This window comes from Lutjanus erythropterus, chromosome 13 (assembly GCF_056507025.1).
Source record: "Lutjanus erythropterus isolate fLutEry1 chromosome 13, fLutEry1.hap2, whole genome shotgun sequence".
In the NCBI taxonomy this organism is placed as follows: domain Eukaryota; kingdom Metazoa; phylum Chordata; class Actinopteri; order Lutjaniformes; family Lutjanidae; genus Lutjanus; species Lutjanus erythropterus.
In genome coordinates this window covers 15,100,204-15,117,329 of record NC_139329.1, presented here as the reverse complement: position 1 = coordinate 15,117,329, position 17,126 = coordinate 15,100,204, and the positions used below count along the sequence as shown (strand labels likewise).

The window sequence follows — 17,126 nt, the reverse complement described above, 5'->3', positions numbered from 1 at the left end:
ATTCCAGGACAGCTCGTCCGGGCACCTGGGCAGTTCACTGATTAAGGTGGCGCCGGCGTTCTGCTGTTAGAGAAGGGGGGTTGTTTGAAAGAGGCAACAGGGGGCAGCGCTGCCAGCCTGCCAAGTGTGTGGGCGCTGCTGTGACCAGTCAGTCTTCATAATGGCTGTCTGGCCCTGGGACAGAGCCAGCTCAGTGGTCACGTGACTGACTGACTGTGCAGATCAGGCTAGGAAGGACTCCCTTCAGTTACCACAGATCAATGGTGCCTGCGGAGAAGACAAAGGGCAGAGAGGGACAGAGAAGGGAACATGTTAGGGGTGTGGGCGAATGAAGGGAGAGAGGGGGAGAGAAAAAAGAGAGACAGTTGAGAAGTGGACACAAAAAATAATGAATGGCAGCCGAGTTGCAGTCACAAAAGAGAAAATAGGAAGGGAGGATTGTAAGAAGTCTTAAGTAAAAGGGAGAGCGGGGACAGCATAGGTGCTCACTATTCATTACCTATAAGCTGATGCTCTGTGCTTTCTGAAGGACAGATAAAAGTTTATCTCTCCAATGTGTTTTTCTCTCCCTTTCTCACTGTTGTGAGCTCAAGATTCAAACTTCAAAGGAATATTAGATACCACGGAAATTTCAATTTAAGCCAAAGACATCGTCTGCATTTAAAGTTTGCATGTTTAAAAAAAAAAAAACATGCAGGAAAAAATAAGTTTTGCTCTGCTTAGCAGGTATCAGATATCCTTAAACCTGTGGATTTGTATAATGAACCAACAACAGTCTGGCTGTGCCTGAGATCCGTGGGTTCAGTGGGCCTGATATTAGTGGTCTCACAGTGTATAACTGGTGTGACGAAGCTGGTTATCAGCTTTAATCAGAGAGTGTGTCAAGAAACATTGAAATTAATGATTGTTGTGAGGCAGAGGTGTCCTGTCCTACATATACAGACTTAAAAACATATTCATTTAGTACAGATTCCTGTAAAACAACATGTAATGTTTTTCAATCAAAATAAAAATAGTGATGTAAAAATTATCACAACCTGTAATATTGCAAATCATATCGCAATTGCAGTATCACTCAAAATAATCGCAATTGGATATTTTTTTAAGTCATTCAGCTCTAAGCTGGGCTGTGTAACACAGGTTACTGTAGGACTGGGCAATATGGATAGTATTGAGCAGATATTGATGTTTATTGAGATTGCAACAGTATTGTGGGGATGACTGTTTGTGCTGTCACAACATATTAACACACTGAGAATATTGATACATCATCATCAGTAATGTTGAGATAATGACTAAGGCCAGAGTTCTGCCTATGCTTTTAACTACGTGTTTGCAAATGCACCCCTATGCATCTGTACACACTGTGGCTGCCTTGCATATTCTGCATCCATTTTGAAATGGCATCATGACCTTTGTGATGGCAATGTTTTCACTGTCAATGTTGCTGCTGTACTGTTTTCAACTTTGGCTGATGCTGGACAGTATTTACAATGTTTGTTTTTTTTTTTCAAAGTGTTGTGATCAAACACAGTTATCACAATAATTCAATTTTCAAATAGTAATACTAATCGTCTGGGATTTTATCATGAGGGTTTATCACTTCAACACTACTGGTAGTTCAGAAAATTACTTATAAGTTTAACTTAGGTACTTGCAAAGAAATAAGATTTTTGTTTTCTTTTTTGCAAATGGTTCCTGCTCTTTTTGTAGGTCCATTTCAGTCATTTTGCCATCAGTTAAGCTTTTGTCAGTGTTGTAGAACAGTTTTAAGTCTTTGCATCAAGTCTTTTGTTAAGGCTTCCTGGACAACAGTCTGTAAATGGTGCTCAGGCTGTCATCAGTCATCATGTCCCTCTAACAGTGAAACTCCAAACGGTAACATTTACTGTGTATCAGCAGAGTATTAGACCACAGTGAGTCATTTATCCTGTCTAATAAACAGTCATTGAGTTTCTTTATGGATCTGAGTTCTTTCATTGCATACCTGTGTGTATAGTCTTCCTCCTGAAGATCAGACCTCTTGTTAGCAGTCAGTTTGTCCTCTCTCCCCTATCTCTTTGTTAGGCAGTGGGGAACCATTAAGGTGATTCCATTATCTCCTCCTTGTTCTCCTCCAAGGGATCTTCTTAACGTCATTCATTGCCATTTAATTTGTGACCAAGACTGTAATGGCTCTGATAAATTGGAAGGCACAGTCCTGTGGCCCCACGAGAGTGTACCAGTCAGGATAATTGTTGATCGTCAGATTGAATCTTGTTGAAAAAGGGCTTTAAAAGGAAATATCATGGTGTGTTTTTACCCACATGATGGTTCACACACAGTCAAATACATACGTCTCTGATTCTAGAAAAGTTGTGATGCTGTGTAAAACGTAAATCAAAGAGACTGTGTAAACTATGGTCAATGTTCAAACTGATAAACTTGATTGTTTCTGTAAATATACACTTATTCTGAATTCGATGCCTGCAACACGTTCCAAAGAAGTTGGAAGAAGAAGAAGCTGTGTCATGATTGGATATGAAAAAGGGGCATCCTTGACAGGCCCATTCATGCTTGTGAATGACTTGATAAGCATGGATTCAGGAATTCAGGGATTTCACCATCTGCAATGCATGATTTCAGATATATGCAGAGATTTCTCCAGATTCCAAGAATGTAAAGGCCAAAAACCAACATTGAATGCCTATGACCTTTGACCTCATGCGACACTGCATTAAAAACTGCATTAAAAGCCAACAGGATTACAGGATTGCAGCTACAAATACAAGATTAGAGTCTCCCACACATATTAACACCAGAAATGCTGCCGACTTCTCTGGGCCTGAGCTCATCTGTGATGGACTGATGGATGGAAGGTGGAAGGGTGTGCTGTGGTCTGACAAGTCCACATTTCAGATTGGTTTTTGAAATCATGGACCAAAAAAAGACCATCCAGATTGTTACCAGTGCAAAATTCAAAAGCCAGCATCTGTGATGGTATGTGGGTATGTTAGTGCTCATGCCATGGCTAACTGTCACACCTGTGAAGGCCCCATTTATGCTGGAAAGTACATGTTATACAAGACAGGTTTTGGAGCAACAGATGCTACCATCCACATGATGTCTTTGTCAGAGACATCCCTACTTATTTCATCAAGACAATGCCCAGACACAAGAGTTCAGGTACTAGACTGACCTGCCTGCAGTCCAGACCTGTCTCTCACTGAAAATGTGTGGTGCATTATGAAGCCAAAAACATGACAAGAGACCCCAGACTGTAGAGTCTCTGAAGTTGTGTATAAAGCAAGAATTGGAAAGAATTTCACTTTCAAGACTTAAACAATTAGTGTCCTCAGTTTTCAAGTGTTGTTTAAAGAAAAGGTGATGTAACACAGTGGTAAACATGCCCCTGTCCCAACTTTTTTAAATGTGCTGGAGGCCTCAAATTCAGATGAAATTCTGAATGACTGTATATTTACAAAAAACAATAAGTTTTTCAGTTGGAACATTAAATATCTTGTCTCCGTACCATATTAAAAAAAAGGATTTGTAAATCATTGCATTTTATTTTATTTACATTTTACACATCATCCCAACTCTCTTGGAGTTGGTGTTTTAAGTACAAGTTGCAAGTAACAACAGGGCTGCATGTCTTCATGTTCAGGTCAGTTTTGATTTGGCATTCACACTAATTAGAAGTTCTGTTTTTGTGGGCTACATGGAGGGGATTGCTGCAGTTCTCCTCAATTAATTCCTCGATTGCCCCTGTGACCACAGAAATTGTAAAATCACTAAATGAGCCAATGTAAGATTGAGTCTTTACAGTAGTTTAATGCTCTTATCTGAATGGCTTCACGTTAATTCCTCTGTATGATTAACGGCAGGTACCTGTGTCAAAGTGAGCGAGAAATTAGTTCATGGAGGATAACAGTGTTCATCCAACTCCTCGCACCTGCTGCAGCACAGACAAACCTGTGTGATTATTCTGATTGGCTGAGCATTTTGTTCCACTTCGCTGACCTTTCTGCCTCGCTGTTCGCAGTCTGTATGCAGAGAAAGGCGTCCTCGGCATAATACATGCATCATGTAGTGAGTTGACTGCACGCAGTCCCTAGGTTAGAGTGGTACACGCCGCACTTTCCAATGCACATTTTGAAATAATGGCATGCATGAACATGAGTTTGAATGGGGTCTACTTGAGGCAATACATCTGGTGGATGATGAGATGGATTTATCCTCGCCTCTCCCTTTTTGCTCTGATGAATAAGCCGCGGTGCACACAAAGGGTCATATTAAACAGCCCCTAGCTCTCTGTCCCCTGTACCATGATGCATCGCCTGTTGTTGTGCCTTGTCTCTTCACTTCCTCCCTGAACTGATTAAGTCTTTGGAACAGCATGGAAACACCACAGGGTGTTGCATTGTTTTTCAGGGGGAAGACAATCCCAGTGAACAGTATGAATAGACCAGTGACTCTGAAAGAGGCAGACTGTCACTGTTTGTAGCAATTATTCAGTCGGTTCAGGACATGTATCATGTGATGGTAGGCTCTCTATTTTGATCCAGCAGCTTGTTTCACTCTTTTCCTCTGATCTCCAGCCATTAAGATACAGTCAATAATTCATTTCTTGTCAGTGAGGGTATAAATTGTACATTTGTACATATTTGATGGATTCCATCCTAGAGTAAAATGTAATTACAAAAAAAAGACTTAATAATTGATTAGATTAAAAAAAGCACTTTTCTTTCCTTGATCAGGCTGTCATTTTAGATATGAAATTATTACAGTTTGCTGTGGTCAGTCTGGATATCATGAGCACAGATAGTTATATTTCCTGTGGAAAAGAATCACCTTAGCCCATAAATCACCATGTAAACAGACAGAGGCAATACTGCTGCGACTGTGGCTCAATAGGGGTTGCTGCACAGATGCAGGCTATAAAGAAATTTTACGCATTTATCACTAAAATGGCCACAGAGTTTTGACACCTGTGTAGATTATTTTCCCTTTTCATGCAGAAATAACAGTGTTGTTATTGTTTTCTTTGTCATAAGGAAAATTACTAACATTATGAATCTACCTACGTGTCGGCTTTGCATGTAATACACACACGTGCATGTGTTTATCACTGCATCAGAGAACATCAGACTTGGCTATGGTTTTTCCTTTAGGAGGAAAAGTTTTTTGTGGCATTATTTTTTTAGGTTGTCCGTCTGAACTGATTAGACTTCGGAGGTCAAGTCTAGATTTTTTTGTGTATGTGTTGTGCTGAAATCCTAGATTTATCAAGTTGTACATTAAAACATAAATCTGAGCAAACCAGAATGAAAAACTAAACACAATATCAGTTGTGTATGTTTTTTGGGCAGTGTCCTCCATCCAGCCTTTGACATCTTGTCTCCTATTTGTGCATCATTATGCAGCACTTACTGTCACATCCAATCCAATTGAAAGTCATATTCATGCATTTCCATATTTTCCCATGCATCGATTAATCAGGTGGCATAAATAGATCCGGTGCATCAGAAGTTTAAAAGTAAAGCAGTGGAACAGTCATAAAATCCATGCTGTGAGCCTGCCATCCACCTCCAACACCTGCAGAGCTGGTAACACCTGTGCCCACGTAGCAGCCTCTCACCACAGAATCTTAATGGAGCTCTCACTCCTCGATAGCTGCTGTCACACATGGTGAGGTTTTCTTTTTTTGTTTTGCCTTGACAGGACAGACACTGTTACCAGAGGAAAATGGTGTATCATATAGAAAATGTTTTAAAATATAAATAAAGGGTTTGTTACAAGGAATAGAAATAAAGGAAGATCATCATATCATTGTCAACATCAGAACATAAAAAAGACAAAGAAATGGAAAAACTGACATCACTAACAATTTACATAAACAAGCATAAAAGAGGTTTTTATAAAAGTGACTTGAAACATTTTCTGACCTCCCTAACCTGATCTCTTCAGGTGTGTTATTTCTGAAGTCTCGAAGACTTGAGAGGAACCCATGGTTACCTTTAGTCTTCAGTCTACTCAGACATGTCTCATCTAAAGATCACAGTCTGTGTAGCTCATATGTAGTCAAAAGGTCAGTGATGTAGCATGGGGCAGACCCAGTCAGGCTTTGAAAGTAAATTTTAAAATAGTCTACTCCAAAAATAACAGCTAGCCTACAGCAAACGACAGAAGATTCAGGGTGAAGGTCTTTTCTCGCTTTTTAGCAGTGAAAACCTGAGCAGCTGCGCTTGATGAGATAAAGTGATGCAAAATATGTTTTTTACCAGTTTTTTTTATCAATAGTGTAAACAAGACTAGACATCCTGTAATAGGATCATAGCAGCCATAACACAAGTCAACATGTTGATGTTTGGACCCATAAGAAGTCAGTGCTATATTCAAATTCACTCACTAAATGTAAAGGTCAATTTTATTGTAGCAAATACAATTATACAGAGTACAACATAAAGTAAGTTTGCATTTAACCCATCCAAGTATTAGGAGTAAGTATTAGGGTAACGTATAAATTGGGGAAAATTAACCTAGGACAATCCTCTGGGGCTCGCCAAGAAGCATCTTTTTTTTTTTTTTTTTAAACCAGTTTAAAGCTTTTCAAGAGATACAGAGGCAGTATTTATGACACTCAGAAAGGAAAGCAAAATCAGCTGGTTAAAATGCTTTTCAATTCTAGTTGCTAAATTATTTAATCATTGTTATTTAAGGCAGAGTTTCAGCACTGTGCATATTTATTAACCTCAACTGAAACTTCTAAAATAACCAATTTGTTTTCATAAAAGTAATCAACTGTAAAAGGTTTCTCTCCCTTAAAATAAAATGTTTTACGATTCAATTATCATTATCCACTTCTATTTGCTTCCAAAAGCTGCTCTTTTTTATAAAACTATATTTGCAAATGAAATTGGATTGTAGTTTGATGTGTTTTTAATACAGTTTAATTTGCACAGTAGCAGCAGCTGGTGACATCCCTACGGTGTCTTCTTTGTTACCCCAGGAGAAGTAGCTGCACCTAATTTCAGAAGTTGCAAGCTCTTAAACTCGGAGCCGCATATCAAAAAGACTGTTGATGATTTTGTTCCCGGCGGTGCTCGGAAGTGCTCTTTATATTAGAGCATGAGAGAAAAGCACCATATCTGATCATGGCCTGAGTAACCTGTGACAATGGAACTTTAATAGAAACTCCTGAAAAATGCATCAGTCATGGCTCCTGCATTTACATATCACCTCTCCCTTTCTGGTGTCTGAGCAACAAGCTCTCATCAGGATGTTGTCACCTCCTGACAACACTCTCCTCCCTTTTGTTCTCTGATTTTCACCTTTCTAAAGCTCTGATCAAATTGTCTTTTCCCTCCTTAAGTCTTCCCGTACCTCTCTATGTCGCTCCTTTGCCCTCCTCAGTTTGTGCTTCACATTTCTCCTCATTAGGATACATCCATATCTCAAATTCTAGCTGGCAGGATCATCGCAGTGCAAAGTGTTTGGAAGATCACAGGGGTGCTCTTAATGAAAGGTGTGCGTAGGGGCTATTTCTAAATTACACACCCCTCGACAGGGCTGTCAGATGAAAGGAGATAACATAAATCCATAGAGAGAAGAGGGGAAGTTGGCAGACAAGATGGCCAAAAAGAGAGAAAGATGTAAACCTTCCCAGGACAATGGCCACTTAGATCCAGCAGAGCATTAGCGCAGAGAAGCTAAATTACTCATAATAGCCTAGAGTATATCTTTTCCTTTTCTTTTTTTAATATCAGATTGCCATCTACAAATCGATGCCTGCTTTTTGTTAACATTCACTCCCCCTCCCTCACATCAGTAATGCTCTACACTCCTTCCTTTCCCACTTTCACTCCTTTATTTGATTTATTTTTCCATATCACAGTAGGGCTGGGCAATATGACTTAGAAATAATATCTAAATATCTAATATTTTTAGTCTGTGCAGTGATATGCAATATGTAACTCAATATACACATTTTCTCAAAAATAACATAAATTCTCAAATGGGGCAAACCATATGATTAGGGCTGGGTGATACAGAAAAAAATGTCACAGTATTTCTGACCAAATATCTCTATCAACAGTGCAGCCATATTATGGGGCTGACTATCTGTGTTTTCACAAAATATTAAGAAATAAGGGCTGCAACTAACAATTACTTTCATTATCGATTAACCACTTAGTCTGTGAAATTGTGAAAAATGCTCATCACATTTCCTAGAGCCCAAAGTTACATCTTCAAATTTGCTTCTTTTCTCTGACCAACAGCTCAAAACCAAAAGATTCTTCATTTATTGTCATGAAATTACAAAGAAAATCAGCTAATCCTGACACTGGAGAAGCTGGAACCAGCAAATGTTTGACATTTTTCTTGAAAAATGACTGAAATGATTAATCCACTATCAAAATATTTGGCAACTGAATTTCTTTCAATCAGTTAATCCAAGGGTTCCCAAACTACTTCACGTTAAGGACCTCGGCAATGGTTGCTCATTGATCAGCTTTTTGTATCTCCCAGTTGTCTGTCGATGTAAAGCTAAGCCCATTTTCCTGAAAACAAAAGCCCACTGCCACAAAAATACACACTTTAGAGTTGGGGTTCAGTGGCAGTCTGTCTTACTGCCTGCCAGATATTGCTCAGTTTAACTGTTACAAACATCTACACCTTCTAAGAGATTATTAATGATTTCTTACGATTCATAAACAGACACTTCAACGAACGTTTGACAGTGATTTGAACTCCTGGAATAGAATTTTCAAAGCAGGACACCACGGCTGTGGCTTTGTTGTCAGAGAGGGGAGTATTTCACCTAAGCATGTTTCCTTAATCTTTGTTGACATATCATGCCCATTATATGATTTTGCTGAGGACCCTACAAGCCAGTCAAGGACCCCTTTTGACCCCAGTTTGAAAACCATTGAAATAACTGGTTAATCACCTTAATGTTGCAGTTCTATCAATAATCATCATCATCAAAAGAACAGCTTGAGCAATCTGCTAAGTTTAGAAACTGACATCACTTCACTGTAACGCAGCCTTTAAAACAGGGAAAGACACTCGCCATAACACAATATAACAATATCTAAAACAATACCTAGTCTCATATCACAATATCGATAAAATATCGATACATGGCCCAGCCCTATGTCACACTACTTTCTTGTCGTAAAAGCTGTTTGCAGTGTTAAATCATCCTGCAGAAGCGACAAGATTTACTTCATTAAGTAGTGGCAGAGCGCACTGCTTCACTGGAGAGTAAGGGTAAGAGTCTGTCCTCATGGGCTCTATCAATAACCATTAAAGATCCTCTCTCATTAGACCAAACCTCATAGGCCTCTAGGACTTGAGAAATGGCTCCTGCAGTCTTATGTGATGGAGTACGCTTCGATGGCATCACCGCTGTTTGGAAACGCAAATTGCAATAGTTATTTTCCCCTGAGGATGACTGCCACCAGCGCTGTGTACGCAGCCTCGTTCACGTTCAGCCTCTTTGCTTAATCAAGAAGAACCTCACTTCCCTATCAGCAACCTCCTCCTTGCTCTTCAGCTCCTCCCTTTCCCACTCTCTCCATCTTTTTACGCACACACCTCAAACCCATTCCATTCCATCCAAGCTACCGCAGTATGATTATTCATATGGCAATGAGGCTGGATCAAGCTGGCAAGGCTGCCCCGACGTGATGGGAGTGTTTCCGGATGATGACTTAGGAGTCCTGCAGCTTCTCTGCCAAGAGCAGGGAATTCAAACTTAATCAGGGCGAGGACCCCTCCCTCCCTCCATCTCCCAGAGAGCTCCACGGAGTTGAGGCCAAAACAGGAATAGAATGAGGGAGACAAAAGTCAAAGTCTCGGCAACATCAGGCACGCTCCCTCCTTCTGTTTTTTCTCGTGGGGAGCCAAAGGTTTTCTCCCATGAGCGATGGGTTCATTTTAGGGCTATTGGAGAAACTTTTCCTGTCTCACTCAGAGAGGAGACATTAGTAAGATTAGCTTTGTTCTAGTCTATCAGTCCCATCGAAAACTCTTATCTCTCTCTCACACACACACTCAGTGTCCCAAATTTCCTCACACCGAGGCATCCATCCATCACCCTGGAGCCACAGCCAGTGTGTCTCCCTGCAGCCCAGACAGTGAGCTGTGAATCCGGCCCCCCAGCCCTCAGCTCACCCTTGTCCGCAGGCCATGGTCACACCAAGGGGAAGAGGCAATGATCGGTCCTGATCAATAATACATCGACTGCATTAAAGCTTATGAATAAGTCATGCACGGAAAGAAGCCAGTCACACACACACACAGAAAAGTGATCTTTTACTTAGGCTAGGAAGAATGAACAGACAGAAAAAGAGAACAAAGCAAGGGCTTTAGCTTGTAGGGAATTTATCACCCACCCACTGACATTTGGTTGCATGTTGAAGCTCCACTCTGTCTTTTCCCTCCACCACCCATCCCATTCTCTCTTTCCCCTTCTCAAGTAATGGCCTTTCTCCTGCGGGTGGAATAAATAAGTTATTACAGCCATGTGTCCTAAGGCTCAGCAAAGACCGTTTGAATATAAATAGTTCATTTGCTTCCATAGTGGAGGTCTCATATAAATATATTTGTAATTACTTTTTTATGTTGTTTTTGGGGGATTTTTTTGTTTGTTTTTCATACGAAGAGCAGGGTGACTGTTTTGGTTGACTGGAGTTCCAAGATGAAATTGCCTTACACAAATAAGGCAGCCAACGGTTTACCCCCCAAATGCCATTTCAGGCAGGAGGGAGCTGTGCAGGGCTCAGCTCAGTGCAGAATTTTGTGTGTTGTGCTGACAGTAAAGAGTGAACACCCTGTGATGCTGCAGACAATTTGAAAGCTGGATGAAACTGGTGTGGTAGAAAGTGCAAGTGGTAACTTTGTCAATTTGAATGGCTTCTGAATAATTAAAGGGATATTTCAGAGTATTTGATGTGGGTTGTATGAGGCACTTATGGTTAGTCAGTGTATTAGCTGTAGTAGATGCCGATCAGCACACCTTCTGTTAGGAGAAGCGGAAAGGAGCACCAGCACGGAAGCTAAGCAATGTCCTGCTGTGTATAGGGTCAACAGCAAAATGTATTTTAGACACTTAAAAACATGCCCATCAAAGATGGACTTTTTTTAAAGGGCGATTTAGGCACTTTTCAAGTGGATGTCCAATCAGTGGTAAGTAGTCAATTTAAGCAGTACATTCCTCAGTGTTCCTATATTAACTAAGAAAACTGAGTTCTTCTGCTGCAGTATCTCATGTTGATCATTTGATGTCAGTGGATGCAGGAAGAACTACAGACCACTTCAGCTTGGATTTTTAGTGGGTAGTCAGGGGATGTGTGGTAGATGGGTATTTTTGTCACTTAATGCTGTTTTGGCCAACAAAGTAATACCTTTAGGCTAGGACAGTGATTACATGGGAACATAAGTCACAAGCTAATCCACAATGCACCTTGGCACATGTGGGCACTGTTGCATGGCTCCCTGAGCAGGAAAATTCAGTTTTCTTGGTCAGTATAGCACACACTGAGGAATCTGTTGCTTCAATTGACTAAATTTACCATCAAATGTGATTGGACACTCACATGGTGTAAAAAAAAATGGTGTATTTTCCCTTTAGTGGCTAAAATACCTTTTTTTGCTGACCTTGTCTACAGCAGTTCATTACTTTTCTACTTTTCTTTCTGCTCAGTGCTCCTGCTGCTTCCTTCTCCAATACACTGACTCATACAACCCCACTTCAGATAATAAGAACTATCCCTTTAACGGTCTGAAAGTTTATTTAAGATAGAATGTAGAACTAACCCTATATGTGTATGCACTCTGTTCGACATCATCATTTCTTTTGGCAGTCAGTATGTTGGCACTTGAGGTGAAGTTAGATGCCAAGTCTGAATTCATATTCTTCCCTCTTTGTTAAAACCTGAAAGTGCTGTTTATGAGTTGACCACTAAGCATTCTTGAGTCAATCCATTATATTCTGAAAGGCTAACACGCCATCAAAACCTTTTTTACGACGCTGCTTATAGGTGTACACACGTGCAAGCTTGCATGCGCACATTGCTGCTCTTTGATAAGGCACCCTGTTGTGATTATGTGCTCCTGGAAAAGGTGCAGGATGGGAGAGGAAGCAGCTCTTTGTTTCTGCCAACACAAAGTATGTCAGACAGGAATACTCTGGGAGCAGTGCTCAGGAAGATATCGCTCCCTGTTAACCGATGAGCAGATTTTTGTGCTGCGTGCAACATGGGCAGGAAAACGAAGGCGGCGGAGGTGGAACAGTGTTTGAATTAAGTGAGGGAGGGAAGCAGAGATGGATGGAAATGTGTCCTTGACAGAGAGATATGAGATAGAGCCCAGTGAACTATTACTAGACACAATGACAATAAGTTTATATAAAATTCATTAATTGGCTGCTTTTGGAAAGATTGTACTTATAAAAAGAATTCTCAACAGCGAGACTGAAAATGGAAAACTCCTTCACCCCTCAGTAACAGAAAGCATCATACTGTACATCTCTATGGTGAGCCTTACCTGTAGCTAAAAACATTCAACCATTATTTATTTTGAATATACAGAGTGCCATCTGTTCTGTATGGTAGCTTGACAAGCAGTCCTTTGTCTCATTTTGATGCCAATTATTTGTAACAAGGGTTTATATACTAGAACTGCGCTTTATACTAGAATTATAGATCCATTAAACACTGAACAAAATATAAACAAACTCTTTTGTTTTCGCTTTTTGTTAGTAAAAAATCTCAGACTTCATCTATGAACACAAAAGATTTGTTGCTCTCAAATTTTAACACATTTGTTGAAGTCCATGTTAGTGAGCACTTCTCCTTTGCCGGTATAATCCAGACAGCTATAGCATATAGAGAAGCTGATCAAACAGCTATGGCCATTTTACATAGGGCTACACATACTGAATTATGACTCCAATTGTCTTCTCCTGATATTTCAACAAAGGCAACAAGTACTAGCCGATCAGCAGGCTGAAATATTGCATGAAGGTCAAGGGCTCTATCTTCTGCCTGGTACAAAGCACAGCATGGAGTACAGTGCAGTTGGTATTGCTATTTTCTGACCAACACAGTTGTCATTTTCTTGTACAGCACCCACGTTGTGTACTTGTGCCCATCTGTGTGTCCATGGGTGTGTTGGTCTTAAAATGAGCTGTGGTAAGGCTCATTACTAGCACATTGCTAGCTTGAGGCAGCAGAAACCAATTGTGCCATTGACACACTGCAGTTAATCTACAGATCCTAAAAATTAACATCATGATTAATAGCGGATGGTTGCAGGTGGATAAAATGGGATGAAGCTGTGTTCACATAAGAGAGAGACACTGTGTCCATTTACACATGGAACTGTAATTTCATTGTTCAACTGTTTGGAGTAAAGCAGCATATACACCCTGACATCCATTGGAGCAGTATACAAAAATGTTTCCTCTGTCCTGTCTGTTTCTAACCACAGATTTTAGTTTTTCTGCTTAATTATTAACAAAAGTTTCCACAGTGGCGTCACACACACATGGAAACAAAACTGAAGCCTCTGATCATTAAACCATTGCTTAAGTGATGTCAATGTGATTTCTTTCTTGTGTGTTGTATTGTCTTTAACAATTTACTCTGCTGATCACAGAGGTTGCTTGCAATATTTAACCTGCTGTATTAATGTGTCCATATGCACTGTAATGCCACAGCAGTTATCCTTCTTGGATCCTGCGTAAAGCGTACAGACACAGTTGGAACGGGGGGAGACACTCCATCCTATTTCACCCACCTGCAGAGCATCCATTATTAATCGTGCTGTTAATTTTACATGTATTGTTTTTGTAAGTAATTTTTATGACCCGACCCGCCTGACCAGTGGATTAACCGTAATGGTTATATCACTGCCAGTGTTGTCTGACTGGATGCACATTGTGCACGCTTGGACAGCTCAGTTGGTAGAGCGTGCGCTCCATGTACGGAGGCTGTGAGTCCTCTGCAACGGCTGTGGGTTTGACTCCCACCCATGGCCCTTTGCTGCGTGTCATTCCCCCACTCTCACTCCCCATTTCCTGCCGCGGCTTCAGCTGTCCTGTCATTAAAGGCATAAGATGCCAAAAAAATATATAAAAAAAAAAAAAAAACACATGGTTTTGAAAAAGTATTAAAGTATCGCTACTTTTGACAACCTTATCCGAGACTGCAAATCTAACTAAAACTGAAAAACATTTGATGAAATATTTTGTTACGTTACATTGAATGTACTGTACAACTGACTGTTTTGCATCATGACTTTTTCATGTTCTTGCTGCTCCTACAGAGAATTCTATATGTGTGTTGTTAATGCTAACTGTGTTTGTCTGGAGAATGATTCATTTATTTGGTTTTCTGTGTTGTTTGACCACATGTGTAAGAGATGATACTGTTCGCCATACAAATTACCTGTTGCTTTGTTGGTTGCCATGGACCACTCTCCCTCCAACTGTAATAACCAGAGAACAAAGCAGCTGCATTGTGGGATACATAATTATGTAGCTGCTTAACTGACAGTGAACAAACAGATGACCTCATTGAATCATGCAGTTTATTTTTGCTTTTGTATCCAAATACATCTTGATTTTGTGACAATTATGATCAGTTCTGACCTTAAACTTGGACTTGAAATGTCACTTATCTGAATCAAAACAGTGCATTCATTTAAACTGCCATTTCACCAGTTTGTGTATAAGTATAAAACTGTACATAAACATGACATCAGGTATTTCTTCTTTGTTGATTCTTGCTCTGATAGGTGACAGTAAATTCTCAAATATAAATGCAAACTAACTGTCCAAGGTCATAGGAGGTGATTGTTTTTAAAATAAACATTTGAGCAGTGAAATTACATGGCATAGCTCTAAAGTGCATTGAATCTCATTGACTTAATGAGCATCCCCATCCGGTAAGTGTGTTTTTAGAAAAAAAAAAAAAAAAAACATGCTGACATATAGTCTCTTTAAAATGGATGTGGGTACTGTAGATGTAGGGGGAGAAAAATCATAATAAGAAGGATGGAGGGTGGGATGTGACAAGTTTCAGGAGAGAGTTGCTTCTCAGGGAGGAGCAGTGCTCTATCACCCTTACGACATTGTCCAATTAGAGCATATGATTAGTGTAGACTGTCTGCGGAGAAATTGAATCTATCAGCCAGACTCGGATTGCTACAGGTCCCTGCAATTTAGCTATCACTTTGTCTCTGTCAGCGCAGAGCTGCTAATATAAAACCGACAGAATGGATGATTTCTACTTAAGGCTTAGCTTGATTGAAGCTGATTACATTTCACAAAGGTTTATTATATTTCCATAATATGTGCGCGTGGCAGGTGGGGTGTGTGTTTGTGTGGCTGCATGCAGGTATTTGTGAAAGAGCTGGAGGATGTACAGTCATCTAATTTATCTCTGTATCTCTTTTTTTCAGGCTACCAGAGCCGAGGGCACACCCCATGGACCCACGGGACTTTGAAGACAATGATTCCGGACCATCCATGGACCACGCCCCCTGATACCAGCAGACCAGACCTTTACTACACCCACCTGTCCTTCAATGTCTGCTTCAGCCTGCCATCAGCCCTATCGAGCTGTCAGGCTGGCCAGCTCTCTGTCAGCCGTCTCCCTTTTACCCCACTCCTGTCCCCTCCCCTCCTGGCGCCTGCTGGCAGTGAACTGACCTTGAAGAAGACTGGTGTGACAAATATGGATGGCCACGTCTTTTCTGCTCCCAAACTTTTTTAATTCCTCACTGGCTACTAACTTTCTTTAATTGAAGCAAGCAAGTTATGTGCAATCAATTACCATCAGGCTCAATTTCCACAGCCAGTCAGATCCTTGGCTTACTGGTGAGCCTGGCTGACTCCGAGAGGAGCCTGGCTAGGCAGCCGAGCGGAGCATCTGTTAAGCCCAACAGATGTCAGGAATGGGAAATTCTGTGACATGGTGCGCTTCACGTTTCATTTATTCGCGATATCATTTTGGTTCTGTCGTTTTGACAAACATTCTGGACACCCTCAGACACAGAAAGGGAACATTTGTCAGATGCCACAATGCCTTATATCAATCGAGAGAATATATATTACAAGGGTAATCAAGTGTGTTATATTTTGATTGTAAAAATGAAAAAAGGAAAGCCTAATAAAGGAAGTTTCTCTTGCTTTTGTTCTATAAGGAGGTCTCTTATACAAACCCCAGTTCCAAAAAAGTTGGGACATTGTGTAAAACATAAATAGAAACAAAATATTCAATTGAATACATTGCAAAGACAAGATATTTAATGTTCAAACTGAAAAAAAAACTATTGTTTTTCACAAATATACACTCCTTCTGAATTTGATGCCTGCAACACATTACAAAAAAGTTGAGACGGGCTTGTTTACCATTGTGATACATCACCTTTTCTTTTAATAACTGTTTGCGAACTGAGGACACTAATTGTTGAAGTTTTGAAAGTGAAATTCTTTCCCAATCATGGTTGATATATGACTTCAGTTAAAGTCGTATTTTGTGCTTCATAATGCACTACAAGCCATACCATTTCTAACACATGCCAAATGTGTTGTCATGCTGAAATGAGCAGGCATGTCCCTGAAAAAGACATAGTCTGTGTGGCGGCATATGTTGCTCCAAAACCTGTATGTGCCTTTCAGCATCAATGGTGCCTTCAAAGATGTGCCAGTTAACTGTTTTCCCATGGGCACTAACACGTCACCATCACAGATGCTCCCTTTTGCAATTTGTGCTGGTAACAATCTGGATGGTCCTTCACCTCTTTAGCCCAGAGGACACAACGACAGAATAAGTGTATACTGTATGTGTATAGTGTATTTACCAAAAAATTTAGCAGTTTGAACAATAAATATCTTATATACTATATTCAATTGAATACAGGTTGAAAATCATTGCATTCTTTTTTTTATTTACGTGTCCAATGTTTTTGGAATTGGGGTTTCTACTTCCCATCATCCTGTTGTCTAGACCACTTGTCTGCCTTCATCCTCTACCCTACCATCAGTTCCTTATGTTTGTGTGTAATTCCTAGTATTCATGTCAGATCTATAATCAGAAGCGGGGCGCATTTTGACACTTATTGATTGGCAA

General features: G+C 40.2%; 1 protein-coding gene across 2 annotated transcripts in view; it reads left to right on the top strand.

Moving 5' to 3' along the window:
- The window catches only part of trim44 (tripartite motif containing 44), a 58,981-nt gene extending 42,059 nt beyond the window's left edge, over positions 1-16,922 (top strand). For both annotated transcript variants that reach the window (XM_084734727.1, XM_084734726.1), the window contains exon 6: positions 15,454-16,922. In XM_084734727.1, coding sequence (XP_084590853.1) covers positions 15,454-15,538 — 85 coding nt within the window. In that variant the 3' untranslated portion in view covers positions 15,539-16,922. The remainder of the gene's footprint in view (positions 1-15,453) is intronic.
- Positions 16,923-17,126: the final 204 nt, after the last annotated feature.